Source organism: Mycteria americana, chromosome 2 (genome assembly GCF_035582795.1).
Source record: "Mycteria americana isolate JAX WOST 10 ecotype Jacksonville Zoo and Gardens chromosome 2, USCA_MyAme_1.0, whole genome shotgun sequence".
Classification (NCBI taxonomy): Eukaryota; Metazoa; Chordata; class Aves; order Ciconiiformes; family Ciconiidae; genus Mycteria; species Mycteria americana.
The window spans coordinates 44,906,208-44,932,112 of NC_134366.1; the positions used below are offsets into that span (position 1 = coordinate 44,906,208).

The 25,905-nt window shown below is 37.8% G+C and overlaps 1 protein-coding gene and 1 long non-coding RNA gene across 2 annotated transcripts; one reads left to right on the forward strand and one right to left on the reverse strand.

Moving 5' to 3' along the window:
- Positions 1-25,442, reverse strand: AZI2 (5-azacytidine induced 2). Its single transcript, XM_075493187.1, has 8 exons — positions 25,239-25,442; positions 15,432-15,661; positions 12,846-12,971; positions 12,427-12,526; positions 10,642-10,790; positions 7,823-7,884; positions 4,318-4,433; positions 1-1,439 (listed from the first exon to the last, which is right to left on the reverse strand). Exons 2-8 carry the CDS (start codon positions 15,654-15,656, stop codon positions 1,051-1,053), a joined length of 1,167 nt encoding a protein of 388 aa, XP_075349302.1. The 5' UTR covers positions 15,657-15,661; positions 25,239-25,442; the 3' UTR covers positions 1-1,050.
- On the forward strand, positions 6,978-12,428 carry LOC142405571 (uncharacterized). Its single transcript, XR_012774233.1, has 3 exons — positions 6,978-7,036; positions 9,173-9,312; positions 11,543-12,428. It is a non-coding gene; the product is annotated as an uncharacterized LOC142405571 (long non-coding RNA).
- Positions 25,443-25,905: the final 463 nt, after the last annotated feature.

A 25,905-nucleotide genomic window follows, 5' to 3' on the forward strand; every position in this document is an offset into this window, starting at 1 on the left:
AAAAAAAAGGTATAAATTGTATTTGTCTAAAACCAGTTCTTGGCCTTAAGAGAAAAAAAAATAGGACTTAGACACCCATAACCTATAAAGCAAGTAGTTGCAATTCAAATAACTCTAGTTCTTAGTGGCATACTTAACACAAAAATACTTCTTACATATATCAACAATGCTACAACACCTAGTCCAATTAAATTAAGGCTTTGTTTCTTTAATAAAAGCAAAGTTAGTAGCCTTCACCACCACAGAAATACAAAGTCAAGGTTCTGGTGCTGTGCAAAGGAGGCACAATAAGGATAACTGCACTGTGAACAGGATGACTCTGTGGCAGGCACCACTGTGCGCAGAATTAAGTCAGTTTCCCACAGCATGAACTGAGGGAAACAAGCTGAACATCCAGGATTCACAGTGTTCAGCAGCATTACTTATGATCCTTTATAATTCACAATAAGGCCCAAAATGGTGCAATCTAAACAGGATAACCTAATATAAATCAAGATTTTCACCAAAAAAAAAAAAATCTCACCTATCTTGGTTAAAAATTACATAAAAATGCATTTCTAAACCAGAGGAATCACAAAGTTAACTGAAAGGAGTAAGAGAGAGATTATCCAATTCTTCATTTTATGTCTTACTCTGAAAATAACCACTGTCAGAAAATAAGCTCCGAGCTGGTACAAGTTTTAACACAGGATACCAAGTTTTTTCTTGATAACATACAAATAGCAAACAAATACAGAACTGGATTACTTTGTTTTATTCCAAGAACTCACTTTTCAGTGTAATCTTTTGCAAGTGTATGCCATTTGCAGTACCAGACTATCTAGGCCCCATGCTAGATTTCTTTATATTTACATTATACCTGCACAGCCTTAACTTCAGGGAACTTGCTCCTGATTTACAGTAGAGGAAGACTAGGCTTTGTTTCAGAACTAGAATTAAAAATAAAAAAAGAACATTTCAGGCAATCTGTTTTCCCTCTTTAAAAGTTCAAGCGTTAAGGTGCCTATTCAGAACCATTCTAAAAAAGCCTCAGTTCATTCTAAAAAGTGTTTAGCTCTTGTGCAGACAGTTTTGATTACACTGATCCAGGTAACCTGCTGGACAGTTTAACAAGGTTGTTTTATTTTTCATTTCCCAAAACACATTCTCATTAGGCTTTGGAGGACTTGGGAATACCCAGGAATTATCTTCCAGAGAGCTCTTTCCATAAGAATGGTGTTCCTGAAACGTTTTCCCATCAACTGGAATGGGTCTCTCATCTGTCCATGCTTGTAGAGTCACCCTTTCAGATGGCATTTTTACATCTCTCGGCAGAGGGGGAGACACAGCATTGCAGGGCACTTTATCATTTTGTGAGAGTTTTTTATAGACTACCCCAGATGTCAAATTCAGCTTTGAAATGTTCAAGTCAACACATTGTACTGGTGCAGCAGAGGCAGCTGAAGAAAGAAGATAAAAAAGATTTTAAAATTACATTATCCAATGCGTTTTTCATATACTCCAAATGTACTACAGTACAGCAGGTATGTCAAACCCAGTGTCTTCAAGCTACAAATTTTCAGACCGTATTTTACTTCAGCAACTACTTAAAAGTTATGAACTGAACATACTAACCTCTTTAGTCTGATTTTGCAAGATGAACAAGAGATCCTGAAATCGCAATGTCTAAAATATACCTGACACCAAGGAAACCTCCCAGTTCCCACTTCAACACAAATAAACTGATGATCTTTTCAACAAGACTGAAATGAATGCTGAAACAGGATTTTCATGCACTTGGAGAAATCGACCAGATTCAGAACACTGCTTACACATAGCACTCCTCTTCCTACTCTGCTGATTCTTGTAACAAGTTGTATTCTCAGGCTGCCAAGAACCTGAATTCTCACTGTCCATGAAGCAGTAAGAGGGAAACACAGGGTATTCGTGGGTTCTGTGCGCTCCACTGTTGCCTGATTTCTGAAAGCAAAGCGACAGACTGCAATGTTCAGCCATCTGAAATTCCAAGGGAGTTTTAAACCGTGCTAGGAAGGGGAGGATTTTGAAACAGAACAGCGTCTACCTGAAATGAAAGAGCTGCACCTTCAATGCACATCTGAACAGATGGCCAAATACAACTGGGTCATTTATTGTAGTGATAATTTACATAAACATGTAATGGGAGTAGATTAATGATTCCTGCAGTTAAAGAAACTCACATCTTACAGGTCGTTTTCTGGAACAGCTGTGAATCTTGAGTATGAACTGTGATATGTAACTTCAGTGCTTAAGGGACAGAAAGAGGAGCCAGTATCTTGGTCAAAGAAGACAACTTCTGTTTGTCACTATAAATTAAAAGGCAGTACCCAATTTGCAAATGTCAGCCAAAAGCATTTTCCCATACCACAGGCATCATATCTGTAAGACACGCTAAGGAACTGCTGGATCTTTGTGCTGACAGGTGTAAAAAGCAACTTGAGGTCTACAGACCTTTAGAAGTTAAAGAAAAATGGAATCCACTGAAAATGGATTGAAAATGTAAAAGAGATCCCAAAAGTGGACACACGTTTTTTGAAAATGCCTCCATACATAAATGACAGCTAAGTAGAATCCGCATGTTAACGGATACCGTTACATCATACACACAGCAATGTTGTGTGTTATCAGTAATCAGTTAACTGATGCATCATGCACACAGCAATGAATACATTGTGTTCTGCAGACTTAACGCACCTCTTAGAGCAGCAACTAGTTTGTATATGGTAAAATAGCTAGTACAACCGGTATAGGAAGTGGAAGTTTTAAGTCAATTCTACCCGTATTTTGCATAAGCCAAGATTTTTCTATAAATATAAGCACAGATATATCTGCATTGTGTTCATAAGAGTGGCTGACAAGCAAGGTAAACAAAAACACCCCACCAGTTTTCATTTCTGCTGAACCTGTTCACTCTTACATACTTCTGAAAAATTACTGAAAAAAGCCTACAGAGCAAAAGGCAAAAATCCATTGTTTCCCAGTCAATCAATAATGTCTTTTATAGCTGTGGATGTACAACTGCATTAGCAACCTCAGAAAATCAGACTTCACCAGGTAGGAGAAGAGAAAAATCAGTACTTGTGTAGTGTCAAGACAGATAACTCCAAATTAAATATGAGGACAGAAAGATACTCCATGATCACATCAAACCTCGATAGACTTAAGGATTAAAAACTCATTCACTTCCCAGTTTCTCTGCTGAAGTTTGACAAAGGTGTCTTAGAATTGTAGGAATACAGACTCACCTGGTAACAATACAACCAAGTCTAGAAAATGTGCGGATAATTTATCAGCCAAGTACCAGAGAGTGACCATTAATCACTGCTGGCCACAGACAAAGGCAGTGATTGACCTGGAGGTGAATCCTATCGTTATCTCACCGAGCCAATCAAAGCCGTTTAGAAACAAAACGTCTTGATCTTGTAATGGATAGGGACATCAGAGACTGTCACCAATATACTGTAACCAAGTTCACCGTCTTTCACCAGCATCTTCTGTATTGTGAACGCAGTAAATACCACAACTGAAGTGAGCAGAAAACAAAGGAAATAAACACTGCGATGAACAGTCAGACTGATAGTCTGGCCCCACCAGAGGAAGAACGCTCTCTCGTAAAGCATTTGGCTTGAGAGAAACATACGTATGAAATAGAAGAACCACCTGATGAACTGCTTGCAGAAATTATATGTGCTTTATGTGGAAATTCTTTTCCCCTTAATTGTTTGCAACGTAGCAGCAGAAATAAGGCAGTTTTGCAGCCTTGGTATTTGACATTCAGAAAACGTCATCTTGCATAGCATTTTGCTAGAAAAGACAACTTTTCTGAATGCCAACATAAAGAAATATGCAACCATAAGGGAATTTCAGAAAGTCTGACTTTAAAATGTTGCCGAATTAATACTTTATATATTCTATACTGGGAAAATAAGACTGTGTTTGCAAAAAGACTTTTTTCCCCCTAATATGAAGCAGTTGTGGTAAAAGGTCAAATACAAGTAAACTTAACACCTCAGCCTTGTGCACATAAGCAACACTTGACTGAGAAAAAAGCCACAAGGGGAACAGAATACAGTACTGAAGAAAAAAAACACATCAGCAACACCTTATGTGTGAAGTTGACCAGTATGAGACAGAAGCAAAAGCAGAAAATGGGTAGGCTGGAACCATAATATAGTCTAGCTTATCAACTTCAATTGATGAGATTCTGATAAGATATGATAGCTAGTTTCTTTTTAAAATGGTACAGCTTGGATCAACGGTCTGTGTTTGTAAGGTCTGCTACTGCAAACACTGACTTGCCTTTCTTGGTCACTGTTGGGTTTGTTTTCAGTTTTTGTAGAACCTCAGCTTGCATGTCGGTCACTAGATGCAAATTAGACATTTCTTTCTTCAGTTCCCAATATGCTTGTTGCGCACTTTTAAAACAAAAATTTTTTAGAAGTTAAATAATTGCCACCTCTAAAGCACCCTCATGCCTATCAACATGCTTATCAAGCATTAACTGTTAATAAATCATTTTTGCCTGACATACATTGCAAATTTTACTAGAGTACCATAATTCAAAAATGAATTGAGCAGTACTGATAATTATCTTAAACTGATGTACGTTTGTATACTTTGACTCTTGCATATCACAATGTACAATGTATTATATATTAACATACTAGATGATACTAATAATTTCAAGTTCCCCAAATGGAAAGAAATATGAAGCTTATTCTCCAATTTCATTATTTGAAACTAACCATCTTACCATAAAATTAGTAGTCTCAAAGGAAGATGTTTTAAAAAAAATATATTAAATGGACACTAGACTGCAAACAAGGTAGGTTATTAACTTTGAATGGCTTCTGATAAGTGACCACATACACCATCTTATGTTATGATCCTAGTAATGTTAATTGATCATAGTTTTAAATATTCAGTCAAAAATCAGTATTTGGGTCTTTACACCATTCATTTTGCTACAATGAATTCAGACTAGATACCCAAGATCCAAACTGAGCACCCCCACACAGACCAAACTAAATTATAAAACATACTGTTTCATATTCAAGTAACATAAATTAGATTACAACACTGCCTTATCAGCCAGTGTAAAAAATAGCAACCCAATTCGTTCTCTGATAAGACAGCATAATATGGGAAACATATTTAGCAACAGCACCGCTGTTCCAACATTGAAGTTTCAGGTTATTAGCTGGTAAGAAAATCAAGAACAACAAAATCAGAAAAGTCAGCATCACCATATGTTTCTTGGTAAAATTCTGAGCAAAGGCTCCCTGAACACCACATTTATGTTGATTAATAATTAACTTAGTGTTCAAAGACATAAGGATGCAGTTACTTCAACTTAAATATGAAATCAATGATTTAATGTTTTTTTAATGCTTAACATTCTACCAAAACACATTCATTGAGGACAAGTATCATGGATGAGAGTTTTCAGAATATTTCTTTCTTCCTCACTATATTCACCTCAAAGATATTTATTTGAAAACAGTTCAGTACCTCAAACTATTGTTGAGATGACTAAGAACCCTTAAGCTATATAACAACTGTATTTTCAAACATGCATACATACAGATGTCTATCCCTCTGAAATAGCAATTTAGGATCACTCCTGCTGAAATTTATCAGACATGAATGTGTTCAAAAGCACTGTGAGAAACAGCTATTATTCTGTTCTGCAAGTTAATGCTAAAAGAGTTGCCTTAAAACAAAGAAGTTAAACCTTCTTCTTGGTTTAACTTCTCCAGAATACAAAAATTCAGATTCAAAAACTCTGTAAAAGAACAGAGGAAGCTGACCATTCAACAGGTAATGTATTAGGTATCAGCAATTCTGATAGATAAAAAGTTAAAATTTTCAGAACTGATATTTCAAGAAGTTCAGCTAAACCTGTGGCCTTTTTACTGCAGAATCCATTTGGCTTTCTGAACTTTTAAGACATGACAATTTAAAAATTAAGTTGATGTGGCAACCACACTTCATTTATTCATGTGTTTTGGTCTCAAAAATAAGATCAAACAAACTTTAGTTATATCAAAACAGAACTGTCCAATACTTAAAATAGAAGTGGTAAATATAAGAACAGCTCAGTGTCTGCCACCAACCAGAAGGAAAGTCCTTAGATAAATTTTGTAACATGCATTTAAAAGCATCTTGCAAAGGGATGCAGGTACCAGAATTCCACTTAAATCACACATAACTTATTTTAATTGGTTTTGTGGATACTGACTTAGAATCCCATTGCAAAACCTAATTTTCAAGGAATTTGCAATTGAAAACCAAGGATTCCAGGTATTTGGAAGTTTATCCTATACTGCCTTCTAACATGTAATATACACCTTGAATATAATAGCCTATCGAAATCTACAGCAAAGTAGATTTGCAAACCAAGAATTTAAAATCAGATTTGCAGGCTGCTGACAAACATGAAATACTGACTTTCCAAACAGTTAACTAACTGCAAATGCCTCCATCTCCCATAAGCAGCAGGATTTCTTGCTACAACAAATGTTTTGCATAGGAGGTTTTTCAAGTGTTTTTCCACAGATTTTTGGATGGGCTTACATATTCAGTACATATTACACATTCATTATTTATGTCACATTACAATAAACACTATACTGTACATATGCTAATTCACATGGTTGCCACCTGAACGTCACTTTGTGGAATAAATCTGCTCTGGAAGATCAAAGAGATAACTGCTATACCTTGAGCTAACACCTTTTTTCAGGCGTGTAAGACTGACTATGAAGCTCCAGCAGAAACCACAAGAAAAAGTGTTAGCTATCTAGCTATCCAGTCAAGGTGAAAGTGTAATTTGCGTACAGTGCGTACAATATTATCATCATTACACCAGAGAACATATGAAAAGAAATATCTGTACTGTTCTCTTTCAGTGACTAATTTCCTTTCCCATCTCTTCAATAGCCAAGTAAGCAACAAGGTATTACACTAAACAATCTGTCATTATGAAGGACCACTCTTCCCTCTTGTGGAAAATCGTGTAAGTACACGAACAGGCATAACTGGGTATAAGAGATGCAGTTAGTATTTCTTTTCTGCAAGACAGAACATTTGGGAACCCTCATGCATTCATGAATTCTTCTCTTGCATAAAGAATTAAAGGATATATATACACTTTCTAATATGGCACACATACTCAAGACAGGATAATATAGGAGTTTATATCATAAGCACACATTATTTGAATGGCTGCAAAATGAACACAAATGCTTTCCGATATTTTAGCATTTTTCTGAAAAATTGCTATTTCTTTTTGAATAGGTCACACAATGGCTCCTCAATATTAAAAAAATCCTTTAAAATGTCTTCTAGTAGAAATATTATTGCACTGCACTAAGTAAGACTCTATGTTCCAACACTAAGCAAGAGATTTGAAGCCATCACCTATGCAAACACAGACACCTCCCCATATGCAGAATGAAGATATTCTATAGCTGGGATGAGACTTGGAAATGTATCTACCACCTCCTCAAGTCAACTAATTATTAAAAAGCTGATTTTTAAATCCTAGATAATTTAACTTTCATTTTCTGTCCAACAATCTGAAGATGTAAATGTTTTCTTATCATCATCATCATGGACTACCAACATAACAAAGAAAAAAAAAAAACACAATGATCTTGCTAAATCAGTATACCTAGACTTTAAATTGGATTATGTAATTTGAAATAACACATTTGAACAGGCTGCAAGAATATTTACTTGTTCAAATAACTGTCCCTCAGTAAACTGAAAATAAAACACGAAAGCCACTTGATTTTCATACCTCTGGATGTCTTGCCTTTGAAGGAGGTCTCCATTTAACGGATTTTTGTCTTGAGCCTGGTCCTGCATAACAGAGTGAGGGGAAGACAGAGCAGGAATGAACATGTCATTTCAGATCTTCTACCTGAAAATACTGCAGTGAAACTACAACTTTGCTAATATTGAAATTCAGAAGTAAAGTAGTCTTCATTTCTGTTGGCTGCAGTGGCTTTCAAAATGGACATAAAGACTTCTACTAAGAATTTCCACTTAAAAATGCTTAAACTACCTACCTATATGAAAGCATTGCTCAGCCACCACCATACTCTCTCTTTTTTTCCAGCAGCTGAGCTCTCAGAATTTGTGATTCTTTGAAAAGCAAAAACTGAGCCAGGCTTTTGACTTCCATTTAAAAAAAAAAAAGAAGTAATCATTCTTCTCTTGTTCTTTCCCTGTGCCAGTATATAAAGACCTTTAATTTAAAGCAAACTGTTTCAGTATAGATTTACTTCCACAAGTTTGTTTTATGATAGAACATAATTTATCCCTTGAGTCTGAAAGGCTGCTTTAAAAATTCAAAATTAAAATACAAGCAGCCTCACTGAAGTTAACAGGACTGTTTACCACATCAAACACTGGGCTCGCTTCGTTAGTCATGTTTCTATGAGACCCTCACCTGTGATGAGTTCCCATTCGTATCCCTGCTCTTTATATTCCCTTCCTACTACCATTCCCTCTAGCCAAAGCTGTTGTGGATTTGATACCTGTTACTGTGGCTTCATGACAGCCTATCTACATTTCAAGCAACTTGTCAATATAATGTACACACTGCATCAACTACAATGCAAACCCCAAATATCTAAAAATAGAAAAAATAGAAAGTGTACTTGCTTAAGGTAGAAAACATCTGAAAATGCTAACTAATGTAATTAAAACCAGTAATAATGAAAATACCAGCTGGGTTTGAAACAATGATGACTTGTCATTGCCCATTGATCACATTTCCATGTATTTCACTTGACAATTTTTCCCCCTCCTGCAGACTTTCCCACCACCACCCATCAGAGATTCAATTTCATAGTTAAAAAAAAGTTGCGCTGTATTACCCCACATTTGAAAATCTGTACCTTTTTATTTCCTATATTAAGCAGTTACCAGGATCAAGAAGAAATGGAATTTAAAAAAGAAAAAAAGCTGTTCCTTATATTTGTTCTTTCCAACAAAAGCTGCTGGCATAAGCATTATTTAGACAGTGTCATGTCTAGTATTCCTTACAACTGCTATTTTAGTCTGTTCTTTCTAGCAACATTCACTCTCACAATACAGTTGGCAATCTTCAAATAATTTATGTAGCTGTTACTCTGTTCTATAGAGCTACCTGAAGACACCAGAACCACATAGGAGTTACAAGAATTTACAAGTTATTGAAAACACCCAGAATAATTCCAGATACAAGTGAAAACAACCACCAACAGTAACAGAAGTTAACGAAACACCTCACATGCCTTCCAGGTGACATGCTTTATCCCCACCTAGTGGAAAAAACACAGACTAAACCTGAGACAAGACAACTGATGCACATAAACCTGTCAGTGTAAGCTAGGAGTGTGTCATGACAGCAGCATATCTGTAGAGACACATTCAGTGCTGAGAACCCAACACCCCAACTATATATGCTTTGAGGGCAGCAGGGGGAAGGACTTCACTTCAGGGCAGCTCTAGTCTGGTCCCTGAATGCCCAGGAGAGGTTGGGGTCCTAGTTTCATCCAAAAGGAATCCAGTTCCCATACTCCTGACTGCTCCGTAATGCAAGGCACAGTAGGCAGTGGTGACTAGGAGATTTGCTTCAAAAGTACATTTCTGTAGTAATGTAAATGTACCCATAAGAAAAAGAGCCAAAGAAACATTTCCAAATTAAACCAAATCCCGTTTGAAGGCAGGATGATGGCCATGCCAGGATTCCATCTGCGAGTCTTACATACCCTGAATATTGGCTCACTCAAATATTATGTGACTCAAGATTACATAATCATAATTATTAATGACCATAAGGAACCTAAAATAGTCTCTCTTCAAACAATCACATTTAAATCTTTTAAATGTATTGTGTAACTTCAATGTGACTGCGGAGTCCTGGAGACTGCCAGTGTACCTTTTATCATGTAAAGCAGTAAGCATGCACTAGACATAATCTTTTTTAAACTTAACAAATTTTATTACTGTTTAGGTATCTTAATTTCCTTTTTGAGATCCTAAGCACATCTATGTTACACAACGAGTCCCTCACAACAGACACTTGCCCCAGAAATGGCAGGGAAGGGCACTGAAAGAGGTATAGCAAGATTCTGGAATCCTTGTTACAAAAATGCACCTTCCTGACAAGCTTCATGCAACTACCCTGCTGTGCTAGAGCTCCTTAAACAAAGTTCACTATATCTTTTTACATGAGCATTCTATTGTTTTAAAAGAAAAACAAACAAACAAAACCCCCCAAACAAACGGGGTCTTGCCCAAACTTTCTAAGAAGTCCAGCCCAAGACAAATACCAGCATAGAACACTTCGATCTGATTGGCTACTTGTAAGAAATTGTAAAGCTTTATTTTCTGTTGTTATATGGGCAACGGCTGGGAAATCTCACCTACGTAAGTGTAGTATTTCCAAGAAACAAGCCAGTCTATGAGAATACTTCAGGTAAATTTTACTGGGATGTTCATGTTTCACTCAATTATATACTTTATATATCTTTGTTTACCCTTTATTTTGCTTGAACAAGGGATTCAAAATAATGCTATAACACAGACAAATCTATTGATACAAAAATTCCTTAAAAATAAAGGTACCTTCTGCTTGGATTTTTGCAACTCCTTTCTGAGACTGTTGCACTCTTGCTTGAGCTTTTCTAGATCCTGTTCCAGACTACGCACTTTCAGGTCACTGCTCAGTTTCTCTATTTCCCAGCTAGACTGAGTACAATTCAGATTTTTCATCACTGTGAGAAGACAAGCAAGACAACCAGATTTCAGTCTCAGTTCAAGAAATGTAACTCAATATTTAAGGTTTCACTTTAACCAGCCCATGCCCTACAAAAAATTATCCTGTACATTCTGAAGAAACTGCAGTCTATGACAAGAGAGAAATAGTAACACTGGTAAAGTTGTTGGCAGAGTAGTAGTCCATTTTCTGAGTTTAAAGTAGAGAGCCCTATTTTCCAAGAATGCACTGGAGATTTTACATAAACAAAAAGGAAGTAAGAGCATAAAAAGGCACTGGAAATACAAAAATCCATTAACAGCAAACACATGATATATACGCTAACTTGCATACTTCTTATGTGCTTTGAAAACACGAGCCTTTTCCTCCCTCAGATTAGTATCATTACATAACTTACCCTAAATTTTTCCCAAGTTTAATATCAAGAAATTCCAAACAGAACTACAAAAGATACAATCAAAACAAAAGGGTGAAGTGTAGAAGTTATGTAAGTCGTCTTATGAGACAGAGCAAATTCATGTGGTGTCTATTAAGAAGCAACCTAAGATGATCCTAGCATCAAATCAGTAATAGGCCTACACTGATTTTTCTTAAACAACGTACTCAGAGCCCACAGAGTAAAATTGATTACTAAATAAGGCTTGAAATCACCACATTTTCAGAGCTCTCTTTATAAACTCTGCACTTCTTACCTCCTTAAACCACAATGTCCTCAACAATGATACTACTACATGTGGTTTGTTCTTCTAGGTTTAAAAACTTGTGCAACTGAAGCAGTGCATTAGATGCTTGAGGTCCTCTTGGAAAGTAATCCAATTCAAGCACAGCAATACTTACAAGCACCCTTCAAATGACTGCATTTGTACAGAATCTGAAGTCCAGTCCGTATCTCTAACTTTACATAGATAGCATTTTCTTCTTCTCTTTTCTTGTAACAGTACACTAATAAAGATTTTTTTTCTTCCTCCATAGTGGTTTATTCTACGTTCTATGTACCCATCATCTACACAGCACTCTTTACAATGGCAGTAACAGAAGCTGGATCTGGGCTTCTAGAATTGCCAGGGTACACTCTGTTTCTCTTTCCACCAGGCTCTCTACAACCAGCATCTTTCTACCTTTCCTCACCCCCCAGCCCTTTAGATAGCTGTTGTCAACTGCAGCTATTGCTATACGACATCCTCTTGTATCTGTCATGTCCCAACAGTGAAACAACGCAATATACCAGATCATCTGCAGGTACCAGAGAAAGTGGTATCAACTGGATAGTGTTTGATACTCGAACAAGTATGCCCCTGCCCCACTCTGAGGAAAAGGTGGTGGGGTCCAGAGATGTACATGACTAGCCTATTAAATTGTCAGGTTGTGCACACTTCTCAAATTATTAAGTAACCTACACTGGAAGAACATGACAGCCTCAGATCTTTACCATGGAGCTCCTCATCTATGATAATAAAACATGCCTGTCACCATTTACAAGAATGAACACATATACAAGCTCAAGGTATCTCACTGCAGTATACTCCTCTCTTACGTAGCCACTGTATAGGGCTAAACCTCTTTGTGCCCTGAGATTGTAATATAACCACTAAGACTAGTCAACATACATTAAGATGAAGTAACCAAATGCATACCTTGTTGAGTTTCCACTTCAGTTCTTAGTTGTAACAGCTCTACTTCTTTAGACTGCAACTGTTCATTCAAGGTTTTCAAGGATTCTGCACTTTCTTTCATCTATTTTTGGGGGGCAGGGGGGGAAGCCATTTGTGAAGCTTTTTTCTACAATATCTGACAATTCAACATTTTTTTTTAAAACAAAACAAGAAAACTGTTGCTTTGATTTTTTTTTTAGCACTAGCCTAGCCCAGTAAGAAAACTGATACTTAAAGTTGTTATTCCTACATAAATATCATCATGTACTTTAAAAACCTAAAGGAGTGATAAAACAAACACCACAGATCTTCAGCAAATAAAATTCATTCTACAGTAAACATTTACTAGCTATACAGTAGTGATATAACATGCATTTAAGTCATTACTTAAAAATGCATACCATTTTATCCAGTTTGCTTTTCATATTATCTCGGTCAATGCAGGCCTCTCGATAGGCTTGGTATGCCTTATTTACTTGTTCACGCCCAACTGAACTGCATTCCTCTTCTAGTCGGGAGCCAAGCAGCTAAAAGTTTCACAAACATGAGAAATAAGTTTCATATGTTATATTGAGAACTGCAAATTTTAAAAAATGCAATAGTACAGTCTGCAATATTAAACTAACAGCATTTTTTTTAGTTTAGAATATAAATCAATCAAATACATTGATACAGACCAAAATTTTTTTACAAAAGTGCAACAAAGGCTGTCTACAAATTCCACAATCTCTAACCCTACTTAATGCTTGCTTGTTTATTGGTATGAGTATTTAAAAACCATCCACAAGTCATGATTACTCACACTGACAACCCCTTAATCATAGTTTTTCCAGACTCTGAAGATGTACAAACCGCTTTTTGGAAAAAGAGTTTTAAGCATATGAAGACACAACATATAGAAAGTTAAGAGGAAAATGAACATCATTTTTTAAATGACTCATAATTTAAACAAAGATTTTTTTTTCCAGTGTATTTATGTGAGAAAAGCCAAAGCAGAATTATTTTACAAATAACTATTAACTTCCAGGTCCCCACTATCTCATTGCCTGCTAAGGCAGGAGACAAGCAAGAGGGAATAAACACTACCAACTAGATTGTCAGAAAGAGGGGAGCAGAGTTAAAGTATATTCAGTATTTTTAATAATACAGCAAGAAGAGAAGTCTTACAAACTACATCTGTCCATACAGAAAGTTCTTGTTTTGACCAAGTATTGCATTATCCTTTTCATTCTGTTTATCCTGCACACTTGCTTTAAATTGTTGAGGCATTTAAACACATTCAGTGTACCTAATGTACGTATCTGTGACAGATTTATATGTATTTTCTTAAAAATTAAGAGACACAAAAAAAAAGAGGTGACAATATCTACCTTAAATACCTCCTCTTTCAGGTGTTCGCTCAAAAGAAAGTTCAGGAAAGCAACCCATAAAAATAGGAAGCTTCTGCCCCTTGCTTTTTGTGTTCACCCTCAAAGTAAGCGTACTACTCATTTTAAGTTTTGTCCTTTACATTCCACCCCCCCACCCCCCCCAATAAAGCCATTCAGAAAGAATGTAAGCCTTACCAAGCTTTCTGGAAGCTTCCATACACTTTGAAATTTAAAACTCAAAAGGGGTAACACCCCAATGTATTTTTTTAATCACACAGGTATACTAGCCATTAATGAAGACTCAAAGTCAGTTCTGTTACTTAACAGTCTAGGCCTTCCTAGCGGCCCTCTCTCATTGAAACTTTTTAATTGTATTCACATCCTAAACCAGAAGTTTTCTCTACAGAAAAAAAAGTATCATCATGAAGACAATTAAGCTGAACCAGGTCAAACCAAAAGACACAAGACTAAAAGGGACTGTCAAGGTCATCAAGTCCTGTTCATTTGTGATTTTGAGTAAGCACATAAAAGATGTCACATGCAGCTTGGTTCAGAGAATATTCAGTCTAGAGCTCTATTCCTATCCCCACCCCTCCACCCCAGGACCTTATATAAAGAAAGTGCTCAGAAAGTTTTGCCTTTTGACAGAAAGCCAATCCTGTCAAACTAGTCACCAAGAATTCCTGCGTAACTGTTTCAAAATTTTACCCAGTGTGACTCAACCTCTTCATTCCAATGCCACGAAATAATAAATACTTTGTAAGCTTCTAAGAGTCAGTACTGCATGCTTAGGACTAAGTCCTAATAAATGTCTCAGCTCTAAGATCTGTCTATCTTATATTAATAAAAAAGCAATCTATCAAAGTCAAGACCTTCTGCAGTACAAAGACACTACTGAACGATGATATACATTTAGCAATAGCATTCTTTACTTGGGGAGAAAAGCCTGCATCATGGTCAATTTTTAGCTTTAATGAACTTCACCAGACTAAGGCCTTGAGAAACTGCATATAAAACAAGTTCCTGGAGTCCTTTATGTTTTAGAATTACTGCATCAAAAAAATAGCCAGCCAACACCTCTATGTTAAGCATTGCAACTTTGTATTTCATGTTTGAGACTGCTATTAGCTAGACCTAGCCAGATACACTTAACCACCAATTTTTCCTTATCATTTCGGTACACTGAACCCAAGAGATTCTTTTGATAGACAGACATTGATTCTGACAGTTTATAGACTTGGCACGTCACTATTCAACAATACTAAGCCACATGTGCCCAAATTAAAAAACACCATAAAGAGGCAGATGAAATAAACTAATGATCCAATGCAACTCCACGTCTTTCTGAATCAAAGCTAGTGTCTTTGCAGGGCACTTGCCCACTGCATTGCATCACATACATGCCCAGTAAGAATCAAAAATCCCAGTATGACGTAACTAGACTACCAGAGGAATGAACTGTGTTTCAGTTAAACAAATAAAACAATTTACCTAAACTTTTTAACTTGGAAATTATTTTAAGTACATATTTTAAATACTTAACCATCTGCTCTGCCATCCAGCCAAGAGCAAAAAAGTAGCTTCTACCAGAAGCTGGTAAATTGACTTTTTTCTTACCTTCTCTTCTAGAATTCTCACTCTCTTTTTTAAGAAGGAGTTCTCCTTCTCTGTCTCCTTTAGTCGTTTCTTGATATCTTCATATGCAGTGACAAGTGCGAAGTGTGAGGCAACAGACTCATCTCCACTGTAAGATGAAACAGGAATCTCCCTGTCTCTCTTATGAGCGTTGTCTGCTTTTTCATGGTTCAAAATACAGATGTCATCCTCTACTAACTCCTCCATGACAGCTGTTAAAAAGACAGATATGAGTGCAAAATTTTCACAAAGACAAATTCATCAAGAGTCTCAAGTCTGAAAACCTTCCCAAATACTACTGCAGGGTGTTTCTGTCTAAGTATGACAAGACTGAATAATCAAGAAATATCTTAATCTTGCAGAAAAATCTTGAAACCCATTTTAATGGAAAATATGCTGGTTAGGAAAGAGGCATCTTTCACTGTCACTTGATAAAAATATTTTGAGTACATATCAGATTTATGAACGCCCAAATTCATTTTTATTAAGGCTTAACACCATCCTAGAATTTGGCTGGTACCAAATATTTGAACTCCAAAGGAACATCGTATTAGAGTTTTTGCAAGTCAGCACTGAGCAGTAAGAGATCAGAGTTGCAAGAAATTGACTAACTACTGTGGTTCCTGAGCACAAGTGCCAAATTTCCTTCATTCTTGAATGCAAATATTTATACTTTTCCCAAACTTTAAAATGGAATCTTAAGGTACACTTGCACTAGTCCTTAAACTGGCTGCATGAGTAGCTATTCTTTATTTGGTCACAATAGAAAACATCCTGCTGAAAAACAATTACAGTAATTCTTCAGTGCAAATAAGGTGACAATGAAAACATACTCAATAACATGATCTGCCTCAACACGCATGGAGAAAACTGACAATAATCTGACTGTAAGAAAAGTATCACCCTAAAATACTAGGCAAATCCACCTGCATGACAAATGCTAAGTAACCATTAGATGGAGGTTTTGTTACAACACACATCATTTAGGCACAGCAAAACATTCAGTAAGAAAATAGCGCCTTTAAAAAACTCCACATACTTTCTTAAACTCCAGGTCTTAAGGGAAAAGCCCCAACAGCATTTTCCTTAATGATACTAGATATCAGGAACAAGTTCAGGGGTTTGATTTAAAAACAACCAACCAACCAAACCTCTACTGTGTATTTGCTACTTGAATTCAAACTAGACTTCCATTTGTTTAGCAGAGGTAAAGGGATCAACTGCCCTGGAGCTTATCTATGTGGTCAAATTTCTCTCACTGTGCTAGCAATGGAAAAGCTACATGGACTGCAGCATTATGAAGAGCTGTAGTACAGCTATAGCTGAACAACAGTGCTGTTACCACGTTTGTCTCAATTTGCTCCAAGCCAGTTAGACAACATGATAAAAAACTGTGACAGCTCGTTTATACTAAATAGACAGCAATGGAGTTGCAACAGTGAAAGAGGACAAGAAAACTACAAACCAAAACTGAAGTCCCTTTAATGGTTATCTTCAGGAGGCGAACAGATGCCTTGCATACTGTTTGATGTATTCTAACGAAACAGGTAGCCTAAGCATCCCTTGCCTGTTGCTCTGCTTCATACTTAAGTAGAAAGAGCCTTGCAAAAAAGGCTTGCTTCCTTTTCATTGCAAGAATAATATCACTCCATGCACAAGGTGACCTTGACCAAAAGCACTACATCATTCAAGCTGCATTAACTGACTGAAGGAATTTCTCATTTTGCCTTCTAAGATGAGCATAACATACTAGCTTTTCCTCCCCCGTTTTACCAAGGGCCCTGCAAGTCTTCTCACCCATCTCATCAAATTCCAAGAGCTTGCCTTCTCAAGGCAACACATCTCCTTTTCTCTGAACACTAGACTCAAACATTATTAAAGAAGTGTCACAGCTTATCATTACCTTTTGAAGAAAGCAGCAGATTGTGTGACCTTGTACATCAAATACATCTTTATCCCCACACTTTCCTATAGCTCCTAAACTTGAGCATCATACATTCCATATTTCTTGCACACATCAGTTCCACCAGGAGATGGCAACAAGGGAAAACAGGAGACAACATCAGAATACAAGACCATATTTATTCTGTATTTTGCTAACTAAAACTTACTGCCTTTATGAGCCGCCAAAAGAGCAAGGCCTTCCAAATAAGACTCAGCATACACAAATACTATTTTATAAATTCAGGTACACACTTAACCTGCACCTACTAAGACAGCTAGTTACACTAACATTTTTTTACTTGAAAGATCTCATTTAGTTTACAGGATTATTCAGCTCTGGTTTTCTGATGCTGCTCTCTAAGCCAGCACTGGATGCTATTTAGAAGACAAGCATATAATTCCACATAATTCAAAGGGGCTTGTAATACACATTTTTCTACATTTCTACACATAACTGTTCAGGAAGATCTGATATACACATTTTTGACTAATCTTATTGCAACTAAGTCACAACAAACTGCCTACAAAAGAAAAGTCTACTTCTCCTGAGAGACAGGTACCCAAATAAGACACATTCCTCTCGGCTCATCCCTTTAAAGAACAGATCTGATGATGTAACACTTTGGAGGGGAAAGCGGCAACACACCTTACACAGGCTTAAATGAAGTAAGTGGGATATTCAGAAGGAACGGTGCAATTTTTTTTTTTTTTTTTTTTTTTACACTTTTTGCTTCAATTATTAAAAATAAATAAAATTATCATGAAGCATGCTTCTCTGTACTGGAAGCTCAACAGCCTGTCAAGAATGGAAAATCACCACAATATTCACATTGTATATACTTTATTTTTATCTTTCATTATCTCTACTAACATAAAGTATTAATAATATCCACACACCATATTACACTGCTACGACCACAAAAACGTGCAGTTGTTTCAGCTTTACAAGAAACATGATTCAAATCACCATTGTCATCATGCCCAACAACACGGAAACAAAACTGAGACTTCAGACAGACATCTCTTTCAAATAAAGGGACAGATTTACATAAATTGAAATTTAAATGCCACTGAACACCAATTTGCCCACCATTTTAGAGCATCACATGAAGGAAATATAATAATAAAATATTTGCCTTACTCTAAGTTTAGCATAAGATCCCTTCAAAAAGCTGTAGCGTACACACTCAGAAAACAAAAAGCTGTTGGTATTTTGAGATTTCCCCCTACCCCTTAAAGGATATTTCTGCTTTTGGAAAGGAGCGCTACTCTTGAAACCGAAAGCACCTTTTCTTCACAGAATAAACAAGGCACTATGATTTCTCAGAGATTTCATGATGCTATTGTCAGTCAATCTGAAAGGAAAACTCTTTACATATTTTATTCTAAATAACTCCCCATTTTCTCCCATAATAGTTATTCTACAAAACCACACAGTTAAACTTTTGACAAACTGCTATAAATTTTTTACAATTTTTGAAGAGGAAAAAAGTGAAGAAAAAAATACATTTATCAAATCTCAGGTATGAGTTGATACAAAATAATTTTAACAGTTAACTATTAGTAAACATCAGTCTGTTGCCTGTGCTTACTGAATATTCCTTTTATGGCATATTTCAAAAAGTTTCAAATCTCACAGTCTACAGAACTATATGATAGAAATTTCCTAAGGAAAAAAAAAGTGCTATGACCTCTGTATTGGATAGATGCATGATGACTCAAAAGTAAGTTATATAATATACGCACCACTAACCTCAGTATACATTAGATGAGCATGAGGAAAAAGTCACATTAGAAAAATTAGAGCGGTATTGCTAAATACATCTAAACAAATTGATACAACCTAAAAAAGAAAAGAAAAAGAACCTTGAACAGTTTCTCTCTACACTGTAAAGATACTTTCTGAAGTATTTCCAAAGGAAAAAAAAAAAATGCAAAGTTACTTCTCCAGCACCTGCTAAGCCCGTATTAAAAGGCCAATAAAAGATATAAGCTCATACAAGAATAAAACCTGGCCGTTCGAAACAGTGTAAGATCAGCAGCTCTATAAAGGTCATGGTGAAATGCACAGTTCACCCAGCTCTTTGTTGTGCTGTCAGGAAAAGCAAAAAAAAAGAGAAAGCATGCTCACGAATACTACTTTCTCCATAAAAAGCTCTTTCATGATATTAAAGCGACTGACAGAAACCCTTAGAAGACAAAACCTTACAAAATGGGGCTATATCTGTAAGAAATCCCCAACTACAGCAGTAGCCTTTAATTTTACTCTTTAAGGACAGGAATCAAAATTTAGTTTCTCCAGTATTATATTACATCATTTTAAAAATATGAACTGTCAGCAACAATCAAAGAAGTGCTTTCTGACACAATACATGCATTAAATTATTCCACAAGTTATGACTCCTCAAATCTGGCAGTCCCAGAAGGGCTTGCAGAACAGCAGTAATTACTGAGTCCAACCACAGACCTCTGCCTGCGATTTATTCTGTTTGGCTTCTCCAATTCAAAGCTACGCTTGTATGCACTGCTGCAAACGTCCCAGAGCTGTCACACTGAAGCACCTGAGTTTTGATCTCTCTGAAGTTGCAATTCATGAGATTAACTGGTTACTCTAGTACAGATTAAGTGAAAGATTTCCCACTAAAATATTTAAAGTAATATACAGACAAGTTAATGTCTACGAATACACTTGATGTCCATCTCAGCCTACTTAAAGCAAGCTTTACAATGCCACTTATCACACAACCCATCCCAAGAAAGGTCTCCCTAATACTTTTGCCTCTAACAAAGAAACATGTTACATTTGTATTTTTTTTAGAATGATCTGCACATGAAACAGCCTATTTAAAAGGACTTTAATCTTTACTTCCAAAAATAAATACATTAAATGAAGTATTACTGTCTGTATTAAATAACTAATGTTTTTTTAAGAAAAAAAACCCAACAAAAAAACAAACCAAAACAACAACCCGAATACACTGTTGATGGGACGCAGTATTAAGTTTTAGCAGGAGTAATTATGTCCACTGTTTATAAGCATATGAGTTTGAAGAGATGGCACCACTTAAGTTTTCTTTCACATACTGTAGAAAAGAGTGGTTTCCAGAAACCACTTCTGTTGTTCATTGACGCTTAATGTAGGTTATAGAACAGCTTTGATTTAATATATTGAGAGTAAGAATGTTTTCCCTTTCTTACGAATGCTTGGCAGAAATATAGCTTTTCTCTACATAGAGCTTTACAAATATTAGTCATTAACACCATGGGAGGTAGTTAAATATAAAACACATTTTACATATGAAGAACACAGGATGCAGAGGCTCTAATAGCAAACAGACCACCACACAAACAGATTTCTGTAGTTTGAAATCTTATTCTCGGATCAGGAGGAGAGATAGTAAAAGCAGGATTACATTACATTTTTCCCAGTATCGACCAGATTCCCATTTTGCCCCATCTTTTGATTTGAAAGAGAATAGAATGGTTTTCAAAATATTTCCAAATATCAAATGCAAATAATTTCAAGATGGTATGTTCCTGATTTTTTTCAAGGCTACTGAGAGTCTGAACCATTTTACTTTGTTTACCTTCCAGACTTGAGGGGTTTGACTTCATAACAGTAGTATGAACAGTCTCCAGCTGTTATAATAATCAGAGTATAATTTTTGTACTGGTTTACCTTGCCTTGCATAGAAGGGTGTATAGATGCATGTAGACATAAAAATTAACACATTACATTCAAGAAATGCCTTTGATCCACAGGAACCCTGAATAAGTGTGTTGCAGCCCTCACCTTAATTTTAGAAAAGTTGTACTGCTTTTTTTTCTTTTTTAAAAGACCCTCCAGGACAGCAACGAAAAAATACAGAATTCCTGCAGTCAGCATCAAAAACTCCACACAGTATATGGAGTATATGACACATGATGCTAAAACAAGCAAGACTTCCAGTCTCTTTAAGCATCTATCATTTTCTGTCTCTCCCTCAGAAATCTCTTTGATTCCAGTCGTGAACAGTCTGTTCTACAGAGACAACACTTTTTACAGATACTCGCTCCATTTTTAGAGCAAAAAATCTGCATATACGCATCTCAAAGCTGCTAGCTTTGGCCACTGCTTATCCTTCCATGTGGACAAAGTCCACAGCCCCAAAGCACTCCCTAAGAGTTCATGCATACAAGGGCACAGCCCTGCAGCCTCAGCATACTTGGTGCTCTTTCAGAACACGTCAGCACATCAGCTAAATCAGACCTCCAAATCGCTTTCATTTTGCTGCCTCCAGGAAATGGAAACTTACTGTCTCTAAGCTCACAAACCAGATCACTGTAGTTCATCTATTGTGAGCATCTGGGTAAGCTAGAGGAGCTAAGCAAAATCTCCTTAGGTACAACAGGCAATTTTTTTCCAATCTCAAGCTTTTTACAGTAAATAATCTACTCTCACAAGAACCAGAAAAGTAATAAAAGCCCATTTTATGACAACGGTGCTTGATAAATTTTACTTTCTCTGAACAGTTTCATACTCCAGTATCTTCATTGCCAATCTGCAAACCCTATGCATCCTCAACATAATGTATTCAATTTGCCTTTCTGTGGATGCTGTCACAAAAACCACTTTCCCTGACAACCATCAGAAAAGGAGAGGGGGAAAAAAAAAAAATGTTGGAGTCAACTAAATATTGTCCTCTCAGCATGATATAATCCTGTCTATTAAACTATTAAATTTAATCTTGAAGCTAATTAGAAGCAATACTGCCAAAGAAACACAAGGAGGAACAAGATGGCTTCTGGCTGTTAAACCTTTCTAGCACCAAATATAAGTATATTCAAAGGTTACTGAAAAACCCATATGTTCTCATGCTAACACTGAATATTATTTTAATAGACACTTTTTTGGTGTTCATTCCTTCCCATTTCAAAATGTTTATAAAGAACAACTATTTACAAAAGCTAAGAGGGTTTGCTTTGGGGTTTTTTAAAACTTCTTTTGTAAAATGAACAGTAGGCCCTACCTCCCAGTCTAAGTTTCCTCCCACTCAATTCAACTGTCAGATTAACTCATGTTCAATAGGTTCACAAGTTCAGTGATAAGGTATTATGAAAGCTTTGTATAAGTACATTAACTTTTAATTCAACTGGAAACACACCTCACCCGTTACAGCTATTAAAAGGCAAGTTAAACCGAGTCGCGCTGATGGCCCTTGGTTGTCCTGCAATTCGCTAACATAGCGTGTGGACGTTTTCAAGCCGCAACTGGACAGAGTGCTAGATAATCTCATCTCGGTTCCCTTTTCTACAAAAAGTTGGACCAGATGATCTTTTCAGGTCCTTTCCAACCTGGGCTGTCCTGTGATTCTGTATTCAGGTTTACATCTCATTACTTCAGACAAACCTGGTCATTTGAACACAAGTTCCTGTTAGGAGCTTGCAAGTGGATGACTTTGAATGTTCAAGTAACTTATGCTTCACTTCCCTTCTCAAACTTCGTTTCTTCTCCCCAAATGTCAAATTTTAGTAGCATCTACCATTTTATACACTAAGAACCCCACATAAAAATATTATACAATCATGTAAATAATAGTTAATTAATGCAATTATACTATAAACATATAACAAAAACGTAAGACTGATTGCAAAGTTGATTGTGGATAAACCACATACATATGGAGTCTCTAAAAGTCCCCCTCAGCAGAACCCACCATTGACTTCTACCAAGCTAGTTACTAGCCTGACTCTTGTATTAATCCTACCATTGCCATTTTAACGAACCAGATCTCGTTGCCACTGTAACGCTTTTATTGAATACGGACTCTCTATCTAGACTTCCTCTGTTGAGAAAATACCTGTGAAAGAATGGAAATATATATCAAAAGATAAATCCACACTGCATTTTATCCCATCTACTTCTTTTTCACTTATTTTCTTCAAAATCTATTCTAAAGGAATCAGATATCAACAGCATGTGCAGTAACAGGTCTGCGCTTTTGCCAGTGTAGTTTTTACTTCCCTAAGTAGACAGCCCTCATTTAACATTTTCCAGTCATAATGCACAATCTCCAATTCAGTGCTTCCATTGCTATCATACGTACAAATGTTACTGGATTTGCAACTTCATGTACGTTTTTTTCAACATTGTGAGATTAATTTATTCTATTTCTCCACGCTGAGTACCCTGAATACAGTTCGTTCATGTGTTTGACCTGGTAATTTCACACTTTCTCCACCTTTTAACTATCACATAGAAAACAGACATACTGAAAACCAGATCAGAATATTTGCTGAAATTTAGGCAATCTTAAAATTATTGCTAATTTATTACCCATTTTTGCTGCACAAAGATGTCACTTCATCCCCTTTGCTCTTTTAAAGAACTTTTCACTATTTAATTTTCATTGTAAAACATAACCAGCTTGTACCCTGGCAACGGACACTTTATCCTTTTCTGAACTGTAAACTGTAGCATACAAGGACTGGAGGGGAAAAAAAAAAAGTAGTTTTAGAAAAAAAGGGGGGGGGCAGTGGCTAAACCTTCATATAATCTGATCTAGAGTTCACTCAACCAGTGTTTTCTGCCTTCTGACTTCGCTCAGAGTTGTTGGCTCAAAAATTATGCTTAGAATTTGAGGTAATAGTCTCCTACTTGTTATAGTGCCATTACCTGATCAACACTTAACTTCTATCACAAGTTCTTTTATAAAATACCAATTATTCAAAGAACAAAACGTAGTAGTAATCTTAAATGTGTTTTGGTTTCTATGATAAAAATTCCAGGATATACGTGCTAACAGATAACTGGTATTACTAGCAGCAGTAGCATTTGGTCACACACCAATATCCAGGAAATTAAATGCTTCCCATAGTCCACAATAACACGTCTCAGAAAACGCTGTCTCAGAAGAGCACCTGACCTTTGGAGCCCAGAGAAGACTTGACTGTTATGACAATAATCCTCCCCTCACTCCGCTTTTTCCAGAGCTGGCTTCCAATATGCTGATTTTACCGCATACACACGGTGTAAGACAGCAGGGGAATTAAGAGATTCCCTGAGAAACACAAAAGCTCCTAAAACCACTCACTGGAACAGCTGACAGCCCAACCCACTCTCACTTGTAAGTTGCTGGGGGACAGATTTATTTAAGGAGATTAGAGTAATTTCCCTACCAGGTGAAACACCAGGATTTAAAGCTGTAATTTCTTAAAAGTTGAAAGCATCACTAGCATATAAGAGTATCTCAACACTCATCTGTACTCCCTTCTTCCAAACCAACACAGCCTGCAACACCCGTATTCCAGTCTCCTCCAGTAGTTCACCATGTTTCTGTTTTCACATCCTGCGCCAATAATCCTACTTTGTTCCTTTCCTTTGCGAGACTCCCTGTACTAACGCACAAATTGCTGCTCTAAGAACTCACCCAGTTTTCCCAGCTTAATTAAGTGCAGCTTTTTGCTAGTTTTATCGCCTGAGAGTCACTCCCAACGCGTTAGAAGTACCTTTATAAACTATGCTCACCGTCCCTCAGAGGGGATGCCCCTCTCGACCCAGTTACACTTCGCCTGTAAAGCAACGGCAGGCAGGGGCATCACGCCGGACTCCGCCAACCTGCTCCCTCCACGGGAAGGGCTGGATTTTAAGAAGAGAAACTAAACATGGGCCAGAACCGCTTCCGTCCCCAGGCGGAACCGCTCCTATTCCACCGGGCAACGAGGCACGAAGCCCCTCAGCACCCCCGGGGACCTCTCGCGAGAAGCAGGCCGCGGGGCCGGGGCCGCCCACAGCCGACGTGCCACCGGCAGCCCCCGCCGGCCCCCTGCGCCCGCCTGAGGCCCGTCCCCCGCGCCAGGACCAACCTCTCCAGGCCTTGCACGGGCCAGGCGGGTCAGTACCGGGCGGTCACCTCGGCGGTGAGGCAGCGCCGGCCGTCACGGTCTCCGCCCCAGCCCCCTCGGGCTCCCATCGCCTCCGCCCCGCCGGTCCGGCCGCGGTGTCGGCCTCCGCCACCGCGGGAAATTCCCGGGGCACCAGCCCCGCCCCCCGCCTCTCGAGGAAGTCAACAAACGCCTCACGTGACGCGGACCTCCGTCCTTCTCCCCTCCAACGGGCGCTCGCCGCTCCCGGAAGGAGAGAGGCGGCTCCGCCTCCCGACTGGGGAGGGCGGGCGGACGGACTACAAATCCCGGCATGCAAGCGGGCGGGCTCCGACGGGAAGCCGGCTCCTCCGCCAGGGCGCAGGCCGAGGCCTGGCTCCGCCCGGCGGGGGTGACTGCTGCCACCGCCCCCGAGCGCCCTCCACCGGCCTCCTGCCCGGGAGGCGAAGCGGCGGCGACGTCGACGCCCGGGCTCGGCAGGGCGGTGTTTGCGCCTCTGAGCCGCCCCTCTGAGAAGGGTACGGGTCTGCGGCCCCTCAGCGCCGCTGGGAGACAGCGGTGCAAGAACACGACTCCCCTTGCAGAGGTACACCGAATTCCTCACCCCGCTTCAAAAGAAGACCGTAACAAAGCAGTAAAGATCGGTGCT

Excerpts from the sequence above, each read along its gene's own strand:
- AZI2 (XM_075493187.1), bottom strand. The coding sequence starts at position 15,656 with ATGGAGGAGTTAGTAGAGGATGACATCTGTATTTTGAACCATGAAAAA. Across the intron at positions 4,434-7,822 it reads CAAAGGCAAGACATCCAGAG|TGCGCAACAAGCATATTGGG; the intron begins GTATGAAAATCA and ends TTGTTTTAAAAG. Across the intron at positions 1,440-4,317 it reads CCCAACAGTGACCAAGAAAG|CTGCCTCTGCTGCACCAGTA; the intron begins GCAAGTCAGTGT and ends TTCTTTCTTCAG.